The 20,341-nt window shown below is 33.1% G+C and overlaps 1 protein-coding gene across 6 annotated transcripts in view; it reads left to right on the top strand.

The window, feature by feature from the left end:
• The window catches only part of LOC141490825 (phospholipid scramblase 4-like), a 61,521-nt gene that overhangs the window by 28,861 nt on the left and 12,319 nt on the right, over positions 1-20,341 (top strand). For all 6 annotated transcript variants that reach the window (XM_074191131.1, XM_074191126.1, XM_074191128.1 and 3 more), the window contains 5 exons: positions 5,713-5,740; positions 6,957-7,052; positions 10,571-10,764; positions 13,450-13,492; positions 16,795-17,021. In XM_074191131.1, coding sequence (XP_074047232.1) covers positions 5,734-5,740; positions 6,957-7,052; positions 10,571-10,764; positions 13,450-13,492; positions 16,795-17,021 — 567 coding nt within the window. In that variant the 5' untranslated portion in view covers positions 5,713-5,733. The remainder of the gene's footprint in view (positions 1-5,712; positions 5,741-6,956; positions 7,053-10,570; positions 10,765-13,449; positions 13,493-16,794; positions 17,022-20,341) is intronic.

Below are 20,341 nucleotides of genomic sequence, written 5' to 3' on the forward strand. Positions count from 1 at the left end.
TTTGAAATTTTTTAATTGCCATACATTTTAAATACTCTTTTCAGTTCTAAACTAGAACTGAATGCTTATATAAAATATTTGACTTTTAAAATTAAAATGCCAGTAATGGAGACTTTTTATATCATTTTTACTTTCATGTTCAAAAGAATGTTGAATATTTATCCTCAGTTATATTGCTCTCTGAATCATTTAATTTTATTAAGAGCAACTGAGGAATAAGAAATTCATTCATATTACAAATCTTTTTAATTAACAAAGAACTCAGAACAAAGAATCTCAGAGTTGACAAAAATTCAGAGACCATGTAGCTCAATTCTTAATATGAGAAAAGAAATATTAAAATTAAGTCAAGTTTGAGAAAAATTAGAAGAAAATGTAAGTTATTTAAATTTTAAAAATCTGCCTTGGGAAATATCAAAGAGAAATAATTTAAGATTCATTGGACTTAAAGTCATGACAATCACCCATCCTCAGATAGAACATGAATTTCATATTTCAAGAACATATGAAAGAAAATTGTTAAAATTTTAATAACAAGAAGACAAATTAAAAATAATAAATGCATCTTTAAAAAGTATAATAAAAATATATTAAAGAAATCCCCAACTGAAAAGTCCCAGAAAATCATGATCAGACTTTATATATCAAACACCTCATTTAGGGACTTTTACATAGCTGAAGCTCTAATGCATGCTGAATTGAGATAAAGTAAAGTGTAGATTATAAGCTACTGTAGATTTTGTGGAGCTCTTGACTACATTTTCCTTCCTTAAATCCTTTATAGGGGATATACCTAATGTAGTGGAAGTCTTCCTCTGGGATTTTTAATACTTTGTAGATATAAGTGTAATACTCAGGTTAATTGGTACAATGGACTTGAATTCATGAAAACCAGCTAAAATCTTATCTTGGATATTTAATAGGTTAGTGACTTTGTTCAAGTCATGGAACCACTTAACTTCAATTTTCCTCATCTATAAAGTGGAGATAATAACTGCACTTACTTCACAGGGAATGTGGAAGTGCTATTTAAATGTCAGATATTATTATTACCTTTACTATTATTGTGCACTGTCTGATTCAATACATGTCCTTTATTCTACTTCTTACAAGAAGTACATAAACATCCTTACATAAACCATTTTTGGTAATGTGTTGCATCCTAACTCATCCACCACGTCCTTTTCCATTGCCTTTTGCAATCATCTGAAATTCTGGTTCTTCTGAGATGGTGAAGCTAGGGGATTATTATATGACATCAGAGAATAATGAGGCTATAATGTATTTGGGGATAATGACTATACTTTCACAATTCTTCAACATGCTCTCTTTCTATGTTAGTCTCCTTCATAGACATCACAAAGCCCAAGAATATTGATGTTGAAATTTTTTTGTGTTAAGGAATCACATAGGATTTTTGAAAATATTGTGCAAATTCCTAAAATTGATTTCTAGCCTAATATTTAATTCTAGACTCCAGCTTTCCATCAACTAATCACTCAACATACATTCATAGTGCCTGCTATCTTCTGAGTTCTGCCGTTGGCCATGGAAATACAAATACGATGACTGAAATAATCCTTACTCTTAAGGAGTTAATATTTTCATGCAGATGTCATTGCTTTTCATGATAATCTAATGGGTTAACTCAATGGGATGGCCATTTAAGTGCATGCCTACTATGGGCAGTAGGCATTCTTTGCTATTTGACTTTTCCTACATAAATGGTTGGACCAGTCTCTACACAACTAACTAATGTGTATCACAAGTAGGATTTGATCTCCCTCCAGAGTTAGTACTGGTTCCCCTCTATCACCCTATATAGCAATATCATTGAGAAAGGTCTTGCCTATAAAAAAAAACAGAAGTAAAGCATTGAGTGTGGGATTATAGATTTAGAGTAGCAATTCTTAATTTAGGGTACAGATCCCTCAGGGGTATATGGATAAATTTCAGAGTCCATTAACTTCAAGAGGAAAAAACAAAGGTCTTTATTTACAGGGATATTTAACATTTCCTTCAATTATGAATTTAGGCAACACACATTATCTTTTTTAGGTTTATTTTTTTTTTTTGCAAAGCAGTGGGGTTAAGTGGCTTGCCCAAGGCCACACAGCTAATTATTAAGTGTCTGAGGCTAGATTTGAATTCAGGTAGTCCTGACTCCAGGACCCATGCTCTATCCACTGTACCACTAGCTGCCCCAAACACTATCTTTTGTTTTCAGAGTCCTATATTGGCATTTTTTTTAGTTCAACAACAGAGTATGGGAAGCAGGGTAGCACAGAGAAGACAGGGAACCAGAGCTCTCCTTTGGGTCTGTTCCAGATAGCGTTTATCCTGATTTCTGAGCCTTGGTCCTGAGTGCATGGTAAGATGAAGGTCCAGTGGGTGGGTAGAGTGTTAGGAAAACATGAAGGGGTGACCAGATACACAGCCAACCAAAGACAGGGCTGGGATTCTTTTGGGATCAAAAGGACTTCCTTGAGCATATAAGTTCCATCCCATGAATTTCAACTCTTCAAAAACATTCTGGTACTTAAGGTCTTTATGCTAAAGAAATCTTTCATCTCTAACTTCTGGTACCTTACTTCCAATTTCTTTGAATAAGCCTCCATCTTGTAAGCTGCTTGCACAAGGACTATTACTTCATCCGGATAAGGCTGAAGTGTTGCCTATTTCTGGTTTAAGTCCTTTAGGTTTTTTTCTTATGGTTACTGCAATGTCTTTCATTTCCAGATACTTCAAGCTAGTTAATTTGTTAATATTTTCCACCAGTTTTAGAGTCTTTGCTGGTGGCAATTAGGTACATGGTCATTTTGGAGAGCATGCCCTGGTACAACCTCCTGATGTCCCCCACAGGGGCTCTGGGACCTCCTAGACCATCTCCATCATAGCATCCTCTAGGTTGGGGAAGGAGGGGATGATGGGAATAGGAAGGAGAGGGAGGAAGAAAGGAGGAAAAGGGGAAAAAGAAGGGATAGGAGGGGAGGAGAAAAAGGAAAGGGTGAAAAGGCTGAGGAGCTGGGGTAACAAACATTCTCATTGGTGAGGCTTATATAGTTCACCGGAATACCACAAAGGTCAAAAGAACAGAAAACAAATTAAGAATGGCTGTTGTAGGGCTTAAAGGTACCTTAGGGGTCATCTAGGCCAGAATCTTCATTTTACAACTGGGGAAATTGAGGCCCAAAGAGATTAAGTTGACAGCATTGCACAATAATTACTGTTTGAGGAAGGATTTGAAACTAAGTTTTCCTGACTCCATGATCAGTGTTCTATTCATGGGGTGTGGAGGCTTGGATTTGACCCTCTAGATGGGAATGGGTGGGGGGAGAGGGAGATTATACTATGCAATTTCATTCTCATTTAAATTTATAGACTTTGTTCTATATTGAAATATATGTATATACCTATATAATACATGTAAGTCAACAATAACATGATTTTGAATAAAATAAGATTGATATCTGAGAAAACAAGAGAAAAAATACTGACTGGAATTCCTCTCATCAACTATAACTTTGACTATTCAGCTTGGTCTCATTTTCAGTTTATTCTTTTGTCATACATCCATTTTTTTTCTCTTTTTCCCTTCTGATTCACAAACTCATCTGCCATATGAATATTTTATGTGGGAAATTCTGTAAGAATTAAAAGAAATACTCCAGCAGGAATATTTTACCTACAAAACTTCACATTCAAATTTGTTTACTTTTCAAATTTCATTGGTTATCAATACCATTTTAAATGAAATAAATGTTTAAATGATATAATAATCATATTTAAACTTAATTTTGATGTTGGATTTTAAATTTTTAACAAGATTTTCATTACTTTTACTCAACACTAGACTGGTTCCACATCAACTTTATTTCTGTATTTTGATTTAAAACACAATAATAAAATGAAAATGCTTGCTAACATAGATACATTAGGGGAAATTTTTAGGAGAATTTTTCAAATTCTCTTGCTAGAGATTTATTAGGGCATTGAAAATTACCCACCTAACTGATGAAGATGAATGACTAGTATTATTTATTTTTCTACTAGCTAGTGACAAACATTACAAATGATTAATATTCTTAACATTTAATTGTATGGATTAATTCACTTGTAGTTCCATGTATAACTCTCTCTCTCTCTCTCTCTCTCTCTCTATATATATATATATATATATATATATATATATATATATATATATTATATATATATATATATATGTATGTATTTAGACACATGCATATAACACACACTCTGACCTCTATAAGAAAAATAATCTTTTTTAGACATCACTTTTTTCCCTGGTACAATTGGACCCCAAACTATATTTTCTTAGAAACTAACTGAATGACTAACCAATGTTGCTAAAATCAAGAAAGCTTGTTAGTGAGAAAATCAGTGTAATGCAGTGAATAGTGGGTGTATGTATAAATGTGTGTGTGTGTGTGTTGGATATATGTGGATATGTAATTCTACTTAACAGTTTTTTTAATCCTAGAAAAATTACTCAGATCTTTTGAGCACAATCAATTTCTTTATCTATAAAATGGAGATATAAATAACTATCTCAAAGGTTTATTGTGAGTGAAAATTGTAAAGTTTAAAATAACTATGTTATTAAGATGCATTTATTGCTATTAAAGAATTATATAAAAAGTGATTGATGAGAAGTGCACCTGTTGCATATTATATGGAAAAAGGCAGTGTAGTGAATGGGACACTTTAATTCAAAATCCAATTCAAAATCTTAGACTTCTAGGTTTGTATTATTGTATACATATATATATATACATAATATGATATCATAGATTCTGAAATTCTCATTTTGCAAATGAGGAAACTGAGTGTCTTGGAAGGGTCAGTTTACTCATCTTCCTTAATTTTCCAACATTGTCATTATGAGGAAAGGAGTTAGCAATTATTTAAAGGATTATCATTAATTTTAGTTGTGATTATTATTAATTAATTGGATTTTTAATTTGTTGGTTTTAGAGTTCATTTCACTTTTAGCCCTGCCTATAGTATCTGAAATATTCTAAATGTGATTCTGTAATTTTCTTAAATTTTTTTGAATATCATTGAATAACTAAATTGACATCTATATTTTATAAATATAATTATGATGGATTAAAGCTTGAAGAAATCTCAGAGATCAGATAATTCAGCTCTCTCATCTGACAGGAGAGGAAACTGAGTTCCAGAGATGTTGTATTATCAGAGGTAGAATCTGAACCAGGTTTTCTAATTCCAGTATTCTCCTATTATACCACATGTCGCTGTATTACTGTTAAAGTCTATGCATGTTATAAATACAAAAATATGTCTGTGAAATGATTTTTTTTCTTAGTGAGAGGAACCCCTAGGTAGTTGGTCAGAGGTTCTCTCCCTCTCCCTCTCCCTCTCCCTCTCCCTCTCCCTCATGCCACTATGGAAATAAAGCTGATGATATTCAAAAATGGCATTCCTACTTTGGCTATCTTCTTGAAAAAATAGAGTGATTTTGACCTAGGTCAAGTCACTGTAACATCACATCCATGGGGTCATTCATTCATGAAAGCAAATATTCATAAAACAAACATTGGATTGACTGGTATTTTAAATGGTTACATTGGGGCTTCTTTTTGCAATGAAAATTATGAGTGATTTGATACCACTTTTAAGAAGTGTTTCTCAGGAACTTAAATAGAAATGTTTTGTTTTCTTTTTCAGAATTGTCTGTAACTTGTAGAAATGCAAGGTGAGTGTGTACTCAAGTGCTAGCATATACTTTCAGATTTGAGTCATACTATTGTTCTGCTTATTTTGTTATGAGAAGTCTCATAGACTGTGTATAATCTGTAAATATTTTTAAAGTAAAAACAAAACATGAAAATTTAAATTGAAAAGAGATATTTATCTAGTATATACATATATACAAACTATGTTCACAGATATATTTTGGAACATTTCTGTGTTTCTGTGAATTTCTATTTCCCTGCAAAATTGGGATTGTTCTATTTTTATATTTTATTTTTACTATACTTTGTCTTCCAGTCATTATTTAGGTAGTGTCCCTACTGTCTTACACATAGTAAATCTTTTTTTTTTCCCAAATGTTTATTATGTTAGATTAGGTTGGGTAAACCAGTTTGCAAACTTTCCTATCCAGATGATGGCTACCAAGTGTTTTTCTTTTGTCTTTCAACAACAGCAGCTCATGCTGGGGCTCTACTAAAATGGGGAGGTATCACAATCTGTGTCATTGAAAACTCATGATATTAATCAAAACTCATATTCTTGAACTGTTAAAGTATTTGCATCAATATGATAAATATTTTCAGAGGTATAATTAGCAATTAGATACCTGGAGAATTTAGTTAGGAAGATTAGGGGAAAGCCTTGGGAAAGTCAAAGTTTTCCTTCTAGAAGTTTTCTATTTTAATGAATTATTCTTCCTAATTAGCCCTTAAGCTCAGTTGTTTCCCTTGCTAAAGGAGCCTAAATATTGTGGGTACTCTAAATTTTGATACCCTAAGGCAAGGTATCAGTTGCCTCACCTTAGTAATAACTCTTAGAATTATCTATTTCTTTGATATTCATGTAAAACATTAACAAAATGTTTGGAACTATTTGGGAGATTAATCAGTATGTTGTAGGGCATCCATTCTTAGCTGGTTGTAATGACTCACAATTTCATGTCAGTTTATCCAAAATACAGTTTTGTTGTTTTGATACAATTTATAGATTGCTCAGTTCTCTACTTCATTTTGATCTTTGGAAACAGTATTTTAAAAAAACACACATCTAAAATTAGTAGTTTATGTTAGTTTCTAATCCATGGCACATTTTTCTAAGTTAAAAATATCACAGTATATTTTATGTAAATGATTTTTTCTAAAATTTTACCTAGAAAGTCCCCAATGTTCTGAATATAGAATAATATTCTCTTTTACAGTTGTGTTTTTTCTTCCTAGCCCCCACAGTTCCTACTGCACCTACAGATGAAGCTGGAAAATCACCCAATCCACGACCTGAAAACCCTCCTTCCTACACTTCCCACTATCCACCAGGTTTGTTCAATCTTCAGATTCCCTTGGCTCAGTTTTAGGATTCATGGCCAAGGTTTCAGGGAGATACATTTTCTCCCAGCACTATTGTCATTGCCATTGTATTGTTGGCATTGGTTAATGTGTAGCTCTGGTCTGTGTATAACGTATATTGTTTAAAGAATAAAATGTTCTTGACAATAATTGTTGGGGAAACTCAAAATTGGCAGAAATGAGAATTAGACCAGCATCTCACACAACATATAGTGATGCATCAAAGGTCACAGAATTAATATAAAAAAATAAGGAACCGAAGAAGGTACCTAAAGGGAACAATATAGTATAGTAGAAAGAGTGCTGTGGCTAAAATTTGGGAAAACCTGAGCATGAATCTAGTCTCAGACAATCACTAGGGTTGATATTAAGTCACTTAATAGCTGCCTGCCTCATTTTCCTTATAAAGATGACAATATTAGGAGCTATTTCCCAGGTTGTTATGAGAACCTAAGGAGACATACAATTTGCAATATGCAAATTTTAGTTATAATTATTTTTATCTTCATCATTATTAGTTTGTTTTAAATATATCTAAGAAAATAAGTCTTAGCTAAAGGAGACAGAGGTGACTATCAAAGATAAAATAGACAATTTGTATTCTATAAAAACTGGAAAAAACTTTTTGCAGTGAGGGATGAGTAATTCAGTTCAATAAGTTCATAAATATTTTTAGAACAATTGCCAAGTGGTGAGGATTCAACTAGAAAAAAGACAGTCCTCCCCCCTTGAGGAACTTATATTCTAAGAGGAGAAGATAATACATTTAAAAAAGTAGGAAAATTCAGGAAGGGGGTGGAGGGACCCCATGAAAGCAAGGACAAAGGGAGGGAAGAATTCTGCAGAGTGAAAAGAGGAGCCCAAAGAGGAATAAAGGAATGAACATGGCTAGTCCTAAGGTAATCTCAGCCCTAGGCTCAGGTCAGTAGAGGAGGAGAGTTCTGAACCATTATCATGTGCTTTGAAAGAAATGTTTTATATATGCTTTTCCTTATGTCATATTCAGGCAGTGATCAGTGTAACCCTCGTTCCCAGGCCCCTCCAAGTTTTATCCTTAACTACCTGTCATAACTATCACCTTATACCTATCCCAAATCCTCCACTACCTCTATCCCACCCCCACCTCCACTTTCCCCTAACATTTCTAGAGCAGAGTCCATTGGTCTAATTAATAATCCAAATTTTTTTCTTTGGTATAAAAAGGACTCTGAATTTGGAACAGGGAATGTGACCAGTCAGTTTCTCAGAGATTCAATTTCTTATTATGTAAAATAGGGATGAATATCATATGTAGTGTCACATTCACAAGATCCTGAGAGAAAGTATTTTATGAAACTTAAAGCATAGTATAAATGTGCATTATTATTTTTAATACCTGTATATGCTATATTTGGCATGGGTAGCAGAGAAGGAAATGTACCAAAGTGACTGTGATGGTTAGATTAACAACGAAGCAGTAGAGGGTGGAGCACTCATTTCCTTCTCAATTTTTGAACAATTATAACTATTTGTAACATTCAACCATTTATATGAAAAGTATTGTATATGTCAGCAGATGGACATACTGCTCCTGGGATTCTCATTCCAATTTTATGTTCCTTCTTGAATGAATTCCTGAGCTTTATATGTTACTTACATTGTTTATATGAAATTAAGCTTTTAAAACTCTATAAAACTGCTAATTAATTCTGTATATATCTCTAAAAATTATAAATTAATAAATTCTTTTTATTTAAAATAGCAACTTATCTCTAAGAGAAATGCATATCTGAACTATAGCTCTGCAAACTTAAAAAATCTGTTTGGCAGAGAATGTCATTAAAAGCATACATTTACTGTTTAATGAATTTCCAACTGAAATTTCATTTTAAAAAATTTGCTATGTTCGCCATCTAGTGGTATGAGTTAGTATCCATTATTCCAAATGTGACATCTTTTGGAATATGCATTCTCTTTAAAAACTGGTAAATTTCTGTAATTGTAGTTTTTCCATTAATTTGAATTATAGATTTGGAGATATAGTGCCATGCATTTTTCTCCAAAATATATTCAAAATCATATTTAGTAATGAAAGAAAAGCATATTGGCAGCATATTTAAAAGGGAAAATATAAATAATTCATTAATAAAATATTAAAATAGTAGAAAATGAGTAGCAAAACACACTTTACTGAAATGTAGTTATATATGAAGGAGAAATGGCCTCATCAGATTGAACGAGTCATGATTTTAACCTCTATTTATTCTTATAATATAGTTGTCTAGGAGTGTTCATGTGAAAGTTGTCTGACTAATTTTGTAAATAGAATGTGTCTACAAATGCACAAGTATGATAATAATTTAGATTTACATAGTTCTCTAAGGTTTACAAAATTTTTTCTCACATTTTCTACTTATACATGACTGTGGGGATACATAGACAAACTACATATACTTAGGTAGATAGATTGATTGATAGATAGTAGACATTGGTGACTTATGAAAAGCAATGCTATCCTTATTCATTTTCTTTAGAAATATGGGAATTAGTTTTACTGTTAGTAGCAGAGCAGAAACAGATGAGTGCATATAGTTCTTAACCCGAATGAAGCAGTCTGAATCACAGATTCTAAAGAACAATTTTGGGGAGAATTATGAAAGAATTTTGTTGATCACATTCCAGTTCCTTCCCAATATACTTCACTAATGTAAAATCTCTACTTGTAACAAAGGAAGGTACTTAAAAAAACTACTAACAAAATGATTATACAACAAACCATAATTTTAACTCCAAATAAATACTTTTAAAGCCTTTGATTTTAGATTTTAGACATTCATTCTAGAATGTTTAATTTCTATAGCTTATGTAATAATATTGATTAACAATATAGATATATAATTTATAATAATATAGATATATATTATAAGTAGTAGGGTTTTCTCCCCACAAATAAGATTTCAAACAGTGTTAAATAAAATATTTGCAAAATATATTGTTTTCCTAGTTGGTTTTATAATAGAATCTTAGAGTTGGAATAAACTTTAGAGATCAGATCTAACTCTCCTTATTTTTCAGGTGAGAAAATTGAGGTTCAGAGAGGATAAGTAACTTTTCCAAGTCCATGTACATAGTAAATGGAAAGAGTCAAAATTTGAACTAAAGTCCTTTGATTCCAAGACCAAAGTTCTTTTCTGCTGCATCTTTTTCCTCTATAGAAGTTGGTTCTCTCAAAATTGAATAAATTCATGAAGATAGAGACATCTGCATATTATTATATTCATTAATTCAGTTAATAAATCATGATGTGTACATTATATTGGACAATTGGGAGACCTAAAAGAGGGTCAAACTGTGGTATGAAACATGGTGCCTAGACTCTGTAAAACTGTATAAAAACACCTTGTATCAGTAGAGTTCTGTTGTATTCTACATTGAAATTTGTATAAAATTAATCTTCAAAAAGACTCTAATTCTTTCTTTTTAAAATTCTAATTCTTCTATATACTCAGGACCTCCTGTGCCAATGGGCTATCCAGGCCTGAATCAGCCTGGTGTCACCATTCCCATGTATCAAACTGGTGGCCAGCCAATTGTGTATCAGCCTGGCATGAATGTGAATCCACTTCAACCTCCCCAGATATCATGGATGCCAGGACCACCTCCACTCCCAAACTGCCCTCCAGGTCTGGAATATCTATCTCAGGTAGTTGAATCTACTCAACCTAAGGATCTAAGTATGAATATACTAGATAAATATATATGTTGATTTTCAATGTCATTGGGAGATTTTGTAGGAATCAATGCTAGGACTTGGTGACATTAATTACAGGAGGTAAGGGACAAGAAAGAGTGAAAAACAACCCTGTGACTTTACACTCATATCCAGGTTGCTTTCACTCCTCACTTCTACCTCTTGACTTCTATCAAGACTTAGCTGGAACCCCAGCTATTACAGGAAAACATTCCTGATCTCCCCTCTTCTGTCTTCTCCCTAGCTTTCCCTTTGAGATGTATAGTGTGCATATTCTGGGTTTGTAGAATTGTTTTCATGCTGTCTCCCTGGTTGCAATGTGAGCTACTATTTGAGAGTAGACTCCATGTTTTTACCTTTCTCTGACTCCAGTACAGTACAGTGTCTGGCATATACTAGGTTCTTTTTAGGTTTTTGCAAGGCAAGTGGGGTTAAGTGGCTTGCCCAAGGCCACACAGCTAGGTAATTATTAAGTGTCTAAGACTGGATTTGAACCCAGGTACTCGACTCCAGGGCTGGTGCTTTAAACTAGCAGCCCCATATACTAGGTTCTTAATAAATTCATGACTGACTGATGATTCCAAGATTTCTTGATTAGAATATTAGAAAACAGTCATTTGCATAGGAGGAGACCAAGTAGAAGGTGTATTAAATTTGGAGTCAGGAAGATCTGGATTCAAATTTTGTTTCAGACATTTAAATAGCTGACCCTGAATGTATTATTTTCATTCTCTTAGCCTCAGTTTCCTCAGCTGCAAAATAAAGATGATAATAATGCCTACCTCAAAGGGATATTATGAGGATCAAATGACATAATACATGTAAATTAATTTACAAGCCTACAAACACATAAATGCAAGCTCTTTCTTATTATTTTTGCTGTAGTTGTTTGGAACATTGATTTTTGAAGTGACCAAAGAATAGCCAAGTAGAGTTGTTACCACTGATAGACAGATACGTTTGTCTATAGTGTGAATGAGACTGAAGATTGGGCAGATAACTGAAACACAGTTGAACTCTAGAGTGATAGACACAGATGCATGAGAGTAGAGATTTTGGGGACATCCACCTTAGTTTGGAGGAGGAAAAGGAATCAATAATAGAGACAGATGTCTTTACATTGTGTCACCTACATTTGTCCATATAAATTCATTCACCATATACCTATTATTGGCTATAGAGCAGCCTCTATGTTCTAGCTATGTTCTAGGGTTTCTAGATAGATAGATAGATAGATAGATAGATAGATAGATAGATAGATAGATAGATAGATAGATAGATAGATGGATGGATGGATGGATAGATGGATGGCATGAACAGACAGATATAGATAGAAAAGATACAGAGATAGATAAAGGTATATAGAAATAGAAATTAATCAATAAATATACCTATCATCTCTCTATAAATTGATCTTTGACCTTCAGGACTTTTGATGCTCATTTTGGAAGGATAATAGGTGTGCTTGAATACTTACATATGCTCAAGATGATCACAGGATTAATAACAGATTAAAATTATGAAACAAGGAAAATTGGAATTCCTCTTTCTTTTTTCTTTTCTTTCTCACCTTTGGACATCTTCATCAACTCCCTCTTTTTCTCTTTTCTCCAGCTCTATCAAAACCTTGTCTGAAGAAATAATCTGGTATCAATCATTTAAACCTTATTGTGGTATAAAATTCACCTCATTGAGAATTTAAAGTGTTGTATCATGTCTACCAGGGATTTTACATATTAATATTTTATTCTTGCCTTGAAAGAAAAGGTTCCATTTCCTTATTGTGTCCATAAGAGAGATAAGAGATAGACCAATAAATACACAAAGAGAGAAAGAGTATTCTTTCCTTCATCCCTGCAGTAGACTCCTACTGATTTTATAAATTGACCAACCTGGATTATCTGGCAAATTTTCTTTTAAAAATTATTATGTAAGTTATTATCAAAAATCATGCTAATGAGAAATTTGGAATATAATGTGATAAATTATTTGATCAGGCATGTCCTTGACATCTTTACTGTTTTGGATTGAAGTTTTTTAGTCAACCCATGCAAAATTTCACAATACAATTACAGATTTTAATGATCCTATACAAAACAATACAATACTTATAAAAAATGGAGGACTTTAGTCCTCTTTACTCCCAGGTCCTCTGGGTGGGGGCAATAAGGGGAAGAAGTTTTTTACAGTGGTTTTGTCTTTCAAAAGATTTATATAATAATGTAATTAATGAAGCCCAACATGTTAGGTACCCAAGAAACTGGCTTGGTCTAGAGTAGATAACCAGCTATGGATGATTCCTAGATGTTAGGGAGCTGAGGAACTTTCTGTAGGACATGCCAAAGTAGGTTGGATAAATGCTATTGCCTCTGAATATTATTTTTTCAAGGATGGACCACTTGAATACAAGGATGTGTTTAAGCTTATACACCTGGATAATCATAGAGCTATCTCTATCTTTATATCAATATCAATATCAATATATATATATATATATATATATATATATATACATACATATATATATGGAAGAGTTGTCCTTGCCTAACTGGAAAACCATAAATGTATCTTTTAGTTTGAATTTTATTTTTAATTCTGGTCTATTTATATTTATAATGGTTTGTTTTATCCCAACAGCTAGACAAAATAATGGTTCAGCAGCAGGTTGAAATTCTGGAATGTAAGTATATTTCATCAATCAGTCAACAAGAGAAAGGGAGAATAAACACTAGACATTAATAAATAATAAATGAAGAATACACATTGTGCTAAGGCTTTACAAATATTAAGGAATTATTAAGTGTTTTGATTCAAGAAGCATGCATCCTAATTTGAGATTACATGTTAATAACTACCCAGGCACAAGATATATACAGAGTAGATGGAAAGTAAATTCAGAGGCAAAGACCCGAATAGTGAGAAAGACCTCCTGTGAAACTGGGTCTTCAAATGAGGCTGGCAATAAGTCAGGGAAGCTCAGAGGCAAAGGCGAGAGAGCAGTACATTTCAGGGATGGCAAATAATTAGATATGGAAGCCACTGGGTCATGTAGTGGCTAGAGCACTGGGTCTAGAGACAGGAAGAAATGAGTTCAAATCCTGTCATTCTAGTCATCTGAATGATCCTCGGTAAGTCACTTAACCTCTGTTTACCCTAGTTTCCTCAGCTGTAAAATGGGCATAATATTACCATCAACTTCCCAGGGGTGTTGTGAGATAATGAGATAATATTTATCTAATATTGTCTGGTACATAACAAACACTATACAAATATTAGCTATTATTATGGAGATAGGATATGATCTGAATGCAGGCATTGTTTTTGTTTGTCCTTCATTTCTGAAGAGGATCAATTGACTTGCATGTGCAATGGCCTTAATTGAGGCATTATACAAAGTCATCTGCTTCATTCTCTACCCCAGAGTCTTCAAATTCCAAAAAAGCTGGGGCAATTTAATTATTGCCCTGTGCCTTTTTCATTTATGATTTCTTAAAACATAGCTCTGGAAATACAGGTTTTTACAAAGTTCATTCTGTTTCAAATGAAACTACTTGTTAGGACATTGTAGAGGATTTGCTATTTGGTCTTATTTATAATAAGGAGTTTCTGGAAGTCACTTAATAGGGTGGATAACATAGATCTATACTTTAGAAAAGTCAACTTTGGAAGGAAAAAAAAAGAAAACATTTGGAAACGTCTCACGTAAATGACTTTCTCAAAGAAATTAGCCTTGGAAAGGACCTTGGCAAGAATGGTAGGATTAAGTGAAAGGTAAGGTTTTTTTTGTTTGTTTTAGTTTTGTTTCTGATTATTGCTGTCATTCATATGAAAGAGCCATGGGCACCTTTATAGGCAGCAAGGAAAGGTTGGGAGACAAAGAAATCATGTAGAGAGATTACTTGGCAAAGAGAAAGGTTGCTGCTTCATTCAAAATGGCATTTGAGGAAAAAAGTAGTGGTAGAAAAATGTTTAAGTGGTATGAGATGAGTAGGAGGGGAGAAAGGAGAGTTCTTAGCCAATGATCTCAATTTTATTTAACAATAGAATTTGATTATATTTTTGGTCCAGATACTACATTGTACTTATATTTTTAAATGTCTTAGAGAGAGAGAGAGGAAGATTGTCACCTACAATGCCTTGCCTCTTAGAAAAAGAGGAAAGGAATTAAGTTTTTCATTTTCATGCAAAAACCATTAATAAAACCATAGAATTATAGAGTTTTGAAAGAGATAGATGAAATAAACCAGTATTTCTTGAGGTTTTATACCTGCAACGTCCTGAGATTTCATGGACTTAGATATTATTTAATTCAACTTTCTTATCTTGTAATTGGGAAAACTAAGGCCAAAGGACATAAAGATAGACCACACAGCTAATTCATGGAAGTAAGAGTTATGACAAGAACTCTCCTATTTTAAAATCAGAACTTTTCTTATAAAAAAAAGGATTTAGGGTTAGAAACAAAATATAAAAAACTAATCTAGAACAGTCCTCAACAGAAATTTTCTTTTCTTCATAATTGTTTTTCCTGATAATTTATTTGATCCCTGAATGATAATTTTTTTTCTTAATTTAGTAGTCTGCTCTCAGTAGCAATTATGATCACTGAAAAATGAAGCATGGCCTAGCAATATCCTTTCTAAAAACTGACTTGGAAATATTTTTTTCCTAGAATATAATCCCTTAAAAATAATAAAGGATCTGGAACCACAATATAACAAAATTCTATCTGTTAAACAAAGGGAAACAGGAGTTTTCCTTCTCTGCTCCCTCCCCTCAGTACAATCTCACATCATTGAGATATCTTCCATGAGTCTTCTCTCTTATTCTGACATTCATTTAAAAGGTGACCCTTCTGTTTGCCAAAGACAATCCCTATGGATGGAAACTAAAACCTCCTTACAAAAAGAATATTTTAAATGTCCATAGCATGAAAGAAATATGATCTTATATTATATAGCTGTTAAGTTTTTATTTTTTTTTTTTTTGTGAAAGTCCACAAGTTATGGTAGAGAACTGACCTTAAGGTTATTAAGACCTGGGTTCATGTCTTACCTCTATTATATACTGTGCGACCTTGGACAAATCATTTCATTTCTCACTGCCTTCAGGCAATTCTTTAGAACTGTAAATTATGATTGAGCTGCTAATCTGCAATCTCCTACTGCCATTGGTTGAAACTGTCTCCTTATCAATTAAATCATTAGTCTGTTGGGCTCCACCACCCAAAATTAAAATAAAGTTTTTTTAGAATGTTTCTATTTTTCAAAAGATTTCAGTCATATAATAATATATTAAGTATATAATTATGATATTTTCTTAATTTTTAAAGCATTTCCTTGTTTATCATGAATTTAATAATCGTAAACAAAGAGCAAAAGAGAGAGTTGGTGTCAAAAGGCCAACCTCTGTTACCTATTCACTTTTAAAACCATATATTAAAATGAATAAACTGGTAACACAATTATCTAAAATATTACATATATTTTAAATGGAATAAAGAAAATTTGTTGTAAAAGTATATAAAAAGGGATGACTAGGTGTTACAGTGAATAAAGCACCACCCTGGAGTCAGGAGTACCTGAGTTCAAATCTGGCTTCAGACACTTAATAATTAGCTGTGTGGCCTTGAGCAAGTCACTTAACCCCATTTGCCTTGCAAAAACCTAAAAAAAAAGTATATAAAAGGAACAAGTCTTTTGTTTTCTAGAATTGTAATTTTTTTTTTTGGAATAGAAAACTTCCAATGAGACTTATTTCCCAATGGAGATCTGCACCTTTTATAATATATAGTCATAAAGAATTGTTTGAGACATCAAGAGTTTAAATGATTTGCCCAGAGTCCCACCACCAGTTTGTGTCATAGAATGGCCTTAAACCCAGTTTTATGAATCCCAAACAGGTCTCTATTGTCTGTGCTATTTGTTTTTTGCTATAAATTAATAATAACTAAAAAAAAAATCTTCTTGTTTTATTTTCCAGTGATGTCACGATTTGAAAGTAATAACAGATATGAAGTTAAAAACAGCATGGGACAGATGATATACATGGTCGCTGAAGACACTGATGATGTTACCAGAAATGCATATCATTCATTACGTCCCTTTGTCATTCGAGTCATTGACTGTATGGGTCGAGAAATCATGAGACTGCAGAGACCCTTCAGATGTACCTGTTGCTGTTTTTGTTGTTCTTGTGCTATGCAAGAGGTTAGTGGCTCAGGTTTCATGTTTGATGATATGGTCTTGGGAAACTAAGTTCTCTCACCCTTGAAGAAAATCAGAGAGAAATTTCTCCTCTAGGTTTATGTTTTCTGATCACCAGTCAGTAGGTCAAAAACTCACACAAGAGTGAATTTCTTATTTCTTATAGGAAGGGAACTTCTTTCCTTTCTGGAAGGTGCTTTTAGGAGTCAAGATGAAGACTGTCTCAGAAATTCAGTCTTAGGCATAAGACAGAAATAAGGATATTAGGTGAAATGTTGCCTTATTATGATATTATGCTGGTCAGGGGTCACCTCCCTCTAGTTTGGGGTTTGCTTTCTTTTTGGTTTGTTTTATTTTTGTTTTTAAACTCATTGCTAGAGGTAGGTGCACTATGCACACATCTATATCCATCTTCTGGTAAGATTGAGGTTGAAGGATCTCTTGAAGTCGAGTTTGGTTTTTCTCCCCCTCACTTTCCAATCACAAAGATAGTTTTCAACATTCATCCTTTTGTAAACTTTTGTGTTTGCTCCCCATGGCAGCAAACATTCTAATATAGATTGTACATGCAAATAACATTGAACATGTTCCTACATTAGTCAAGTTGTAAAACAAGAACTAGAATTAATGGGAAAAAACATGAGAAAGAAAGAAATAGCATAAAATAAGTTTTAAAAAGTGAATAGAGTATGTTTGCTTTGCTCTGAATTCAGACTCCATAGTTCCCCACTACTGCCCTGGATGTACATGCTATTTTTCCTAACAGGTCTTTCCAGAATATCCTTGATTTCTGAACTGCTGAGAGGAGTTCCATGGTTCCTAGTTGGTCATCTCATAATTTTGCTATTAGTGTGTATACTAGTGTTCCCCTGCTTCTGCTCAGCATCAATTCCAAGTCTTTTCATGCTTGTCTGAAGCAGACTGCTCACAATTTCTTATAAAACCATAGTATAGCATAGCATTCACTTATCCTAACTTGTTCAATCACTCCCCAATAGATGGGCATCCTCTCAGTTTCCAATTCTTTGCTATATAGTAAAAATAGCTGCTATAAATGTTTTTGAATATGTGGATCCTTCCCCCATTTTTGTGATTTCTTTGGGATATAAATCTAGTAATGATATTGCTGGATCCAACATAATTCCAAATTGCTCTCCAGAATAGTTGAATCAGTTCACAACTCCACCAGTACTTCATTATCCCAGTTTTTCCAAATCCCCTCTAATATTGATCGTTTTCCTTTTCTGTCATTTTTGTCAATCTGATAGATGTGAAGTTATTCCTCAAAGTTGATTTAATTTTCATTTCTCTAGTCAATAATAATTTGGAGCATTTTATATGACTATAAATAGTTTTAATATCTTCATCTGAGAATTTGTCTTGACTTGTTATCAATTGGAAAATGACTTGTATTCTTGTAACTTTGACTCAGTTCTCTATACATTTTAGAAATGACTCATTTATTAGAAACACTAGCTGTAAAAATCATATCCCATCTTTCTTCATTCCTTCTAATCATGGTCACATTGGTTTTATTTGTGCAAAAATCTTTTAATGTAGTCAGAATTATCCATTTTGCAATTTATTATGTTTTTATCTCTTTTTGATAATAAACTCTCCACTCCATAGATCTGATAGAGCATTTCTTATTATTTTACTTGGTAAGAAGGTATATTCCTTTCTTTCCCCATTCAATTTTCTCAAGGTCTATCATATCTAACTTTTCTAAAATTCTATTCACCTCTTTACTTCCTTCTTGTTTATTTTATAGTTAGATTAATCTAATTCTGAGAGAGAGTAGTGGTTTTTTTTAGGTTTTTGCAAGGCAAATGGGGTTAAGAGGCTTGCCCAAGGTCACACAGCTAGGTAATTATTAAGTGTTTGAGGTCGGATTTGAACCCAGGTACTACTGACTCCAGGGCCTGTGCTCTAGCCACTGCACCACCTAGCTACCCCGAGAGGGAGGTTTTATATCTTCCTTTAACTTCTTTACTTTCTCCTCTAAGAATTTGGATGCCATACCACTTGGTGCATAAATGTTTGATATTCATATTACTTCATTGTCTATGGTACTTTCTAGAAAGATGTAGTTTGCTTTTTTATTCCTTTTAATTTTATCTACTTTTCTTTTTTGCTTCATCTGAAATAAGGATCGCTAACCCTGATTTTTTTAACTTCAACTGAAGCATAATTTATTCTGCTCCAGTCTTACCTTTACCCTGTGTGTATCTTTCTTCCTCAAATAGTTTTTCTTGTAAACAATAATAGGATTCTAGTTTTTAATCTACTCTGTTATCTGCTTCCATTTTATGGAAGAGTTCATTCCATTTACATTCACAGTTATGATTACTAGCTCTGTATTTCCCTCCATACTATCTTCCCCTTGTTTGTACTTTTCTCTCTCCTTTCCCCTTATTTCTCCTCACCAGTAGTTTGCTTTTGACTGCTGCCTCCCTCAATCTCTTCTCCCTTTTATCAACCTACCTTCCTTTTTATTTCTTTCCCTTTTCAATTAACCTAAGAGAAATATAGTTCTCAAAGTACAAGTATTGTCTTCCTTTGTAGGGATGTATTATTTAGTCTTATTAACTAACATTTTCCCTCCTGTTTATTTTTACATGTTTCTTTATTTGAAGATCAAATTTTATATTCAGTTCTAGTCTTTTTATCACATATGTTTGAAAGTCCTCTTTCATTGAAAATTCATGTTTTTTTTCCAAAAGAGTATTCTGAATTTTGCAGGGTAGTTGATTCTTGGTTGTAATACAAGCTTCTTTGTCCTCCAAAATATCATATTGCAGGCCCTTCAGTCCTTTAATGTTGAAGGTTTGCATAATCCTGATTGTGGCTCCCTGTTTTTTAAATTGCTTTTTTTTTTTTTTTTTTTTTTTTTTTTTTTTTAGGTTTTTGGCAAGGCAAATGGGGTTAAGCGTCTTGCCCAAGGCCACACAGCTAGGCAATTATTAAGTGTCTGAGACCGGATTTGAATCCAGGTACTCCTGACTCCAAGGCCGGTGCTTTATCCACTACGCCACCTAGCCGCCCCTAAATTGCTTCTTTTTGGTTGCTTACAATATTTTCTCCTTTAACTGAGAATTCTGAAATTTTCCTCCTATATTCCTTGGAGTTCTTGCTTTGAGATCTCTTTCTGGGGAGTGATTGATTGATGGATTCTTTCAAGAATGATTTTATCTTCCTGTTCTAGGATATTTGGACAGTTTTCCATAATAATTTTCAGCATGCTGTTGTCCAGAAACTTTTTTCTGATTACAGCTTTCTGGTAGCCCAATAACTCATAAATTATTCTCCTGGACCTACTCTCC

This window comes from Macrotis lagotis, chromosome 6, assembly GCF_037893015.1.
Source record: "Macrotis lagotis isolate mMagLag1 chromosome 6, bilby.v1.9.chrom.fasta, whole genome shotgun sequence".
Classification (NCBI taxonomy): Eukaryota; Metazoa; Chordata; class Mammalia; order Peramelemorphia; family Peramelidae; genus Macrotis; species Macrotis lagotis.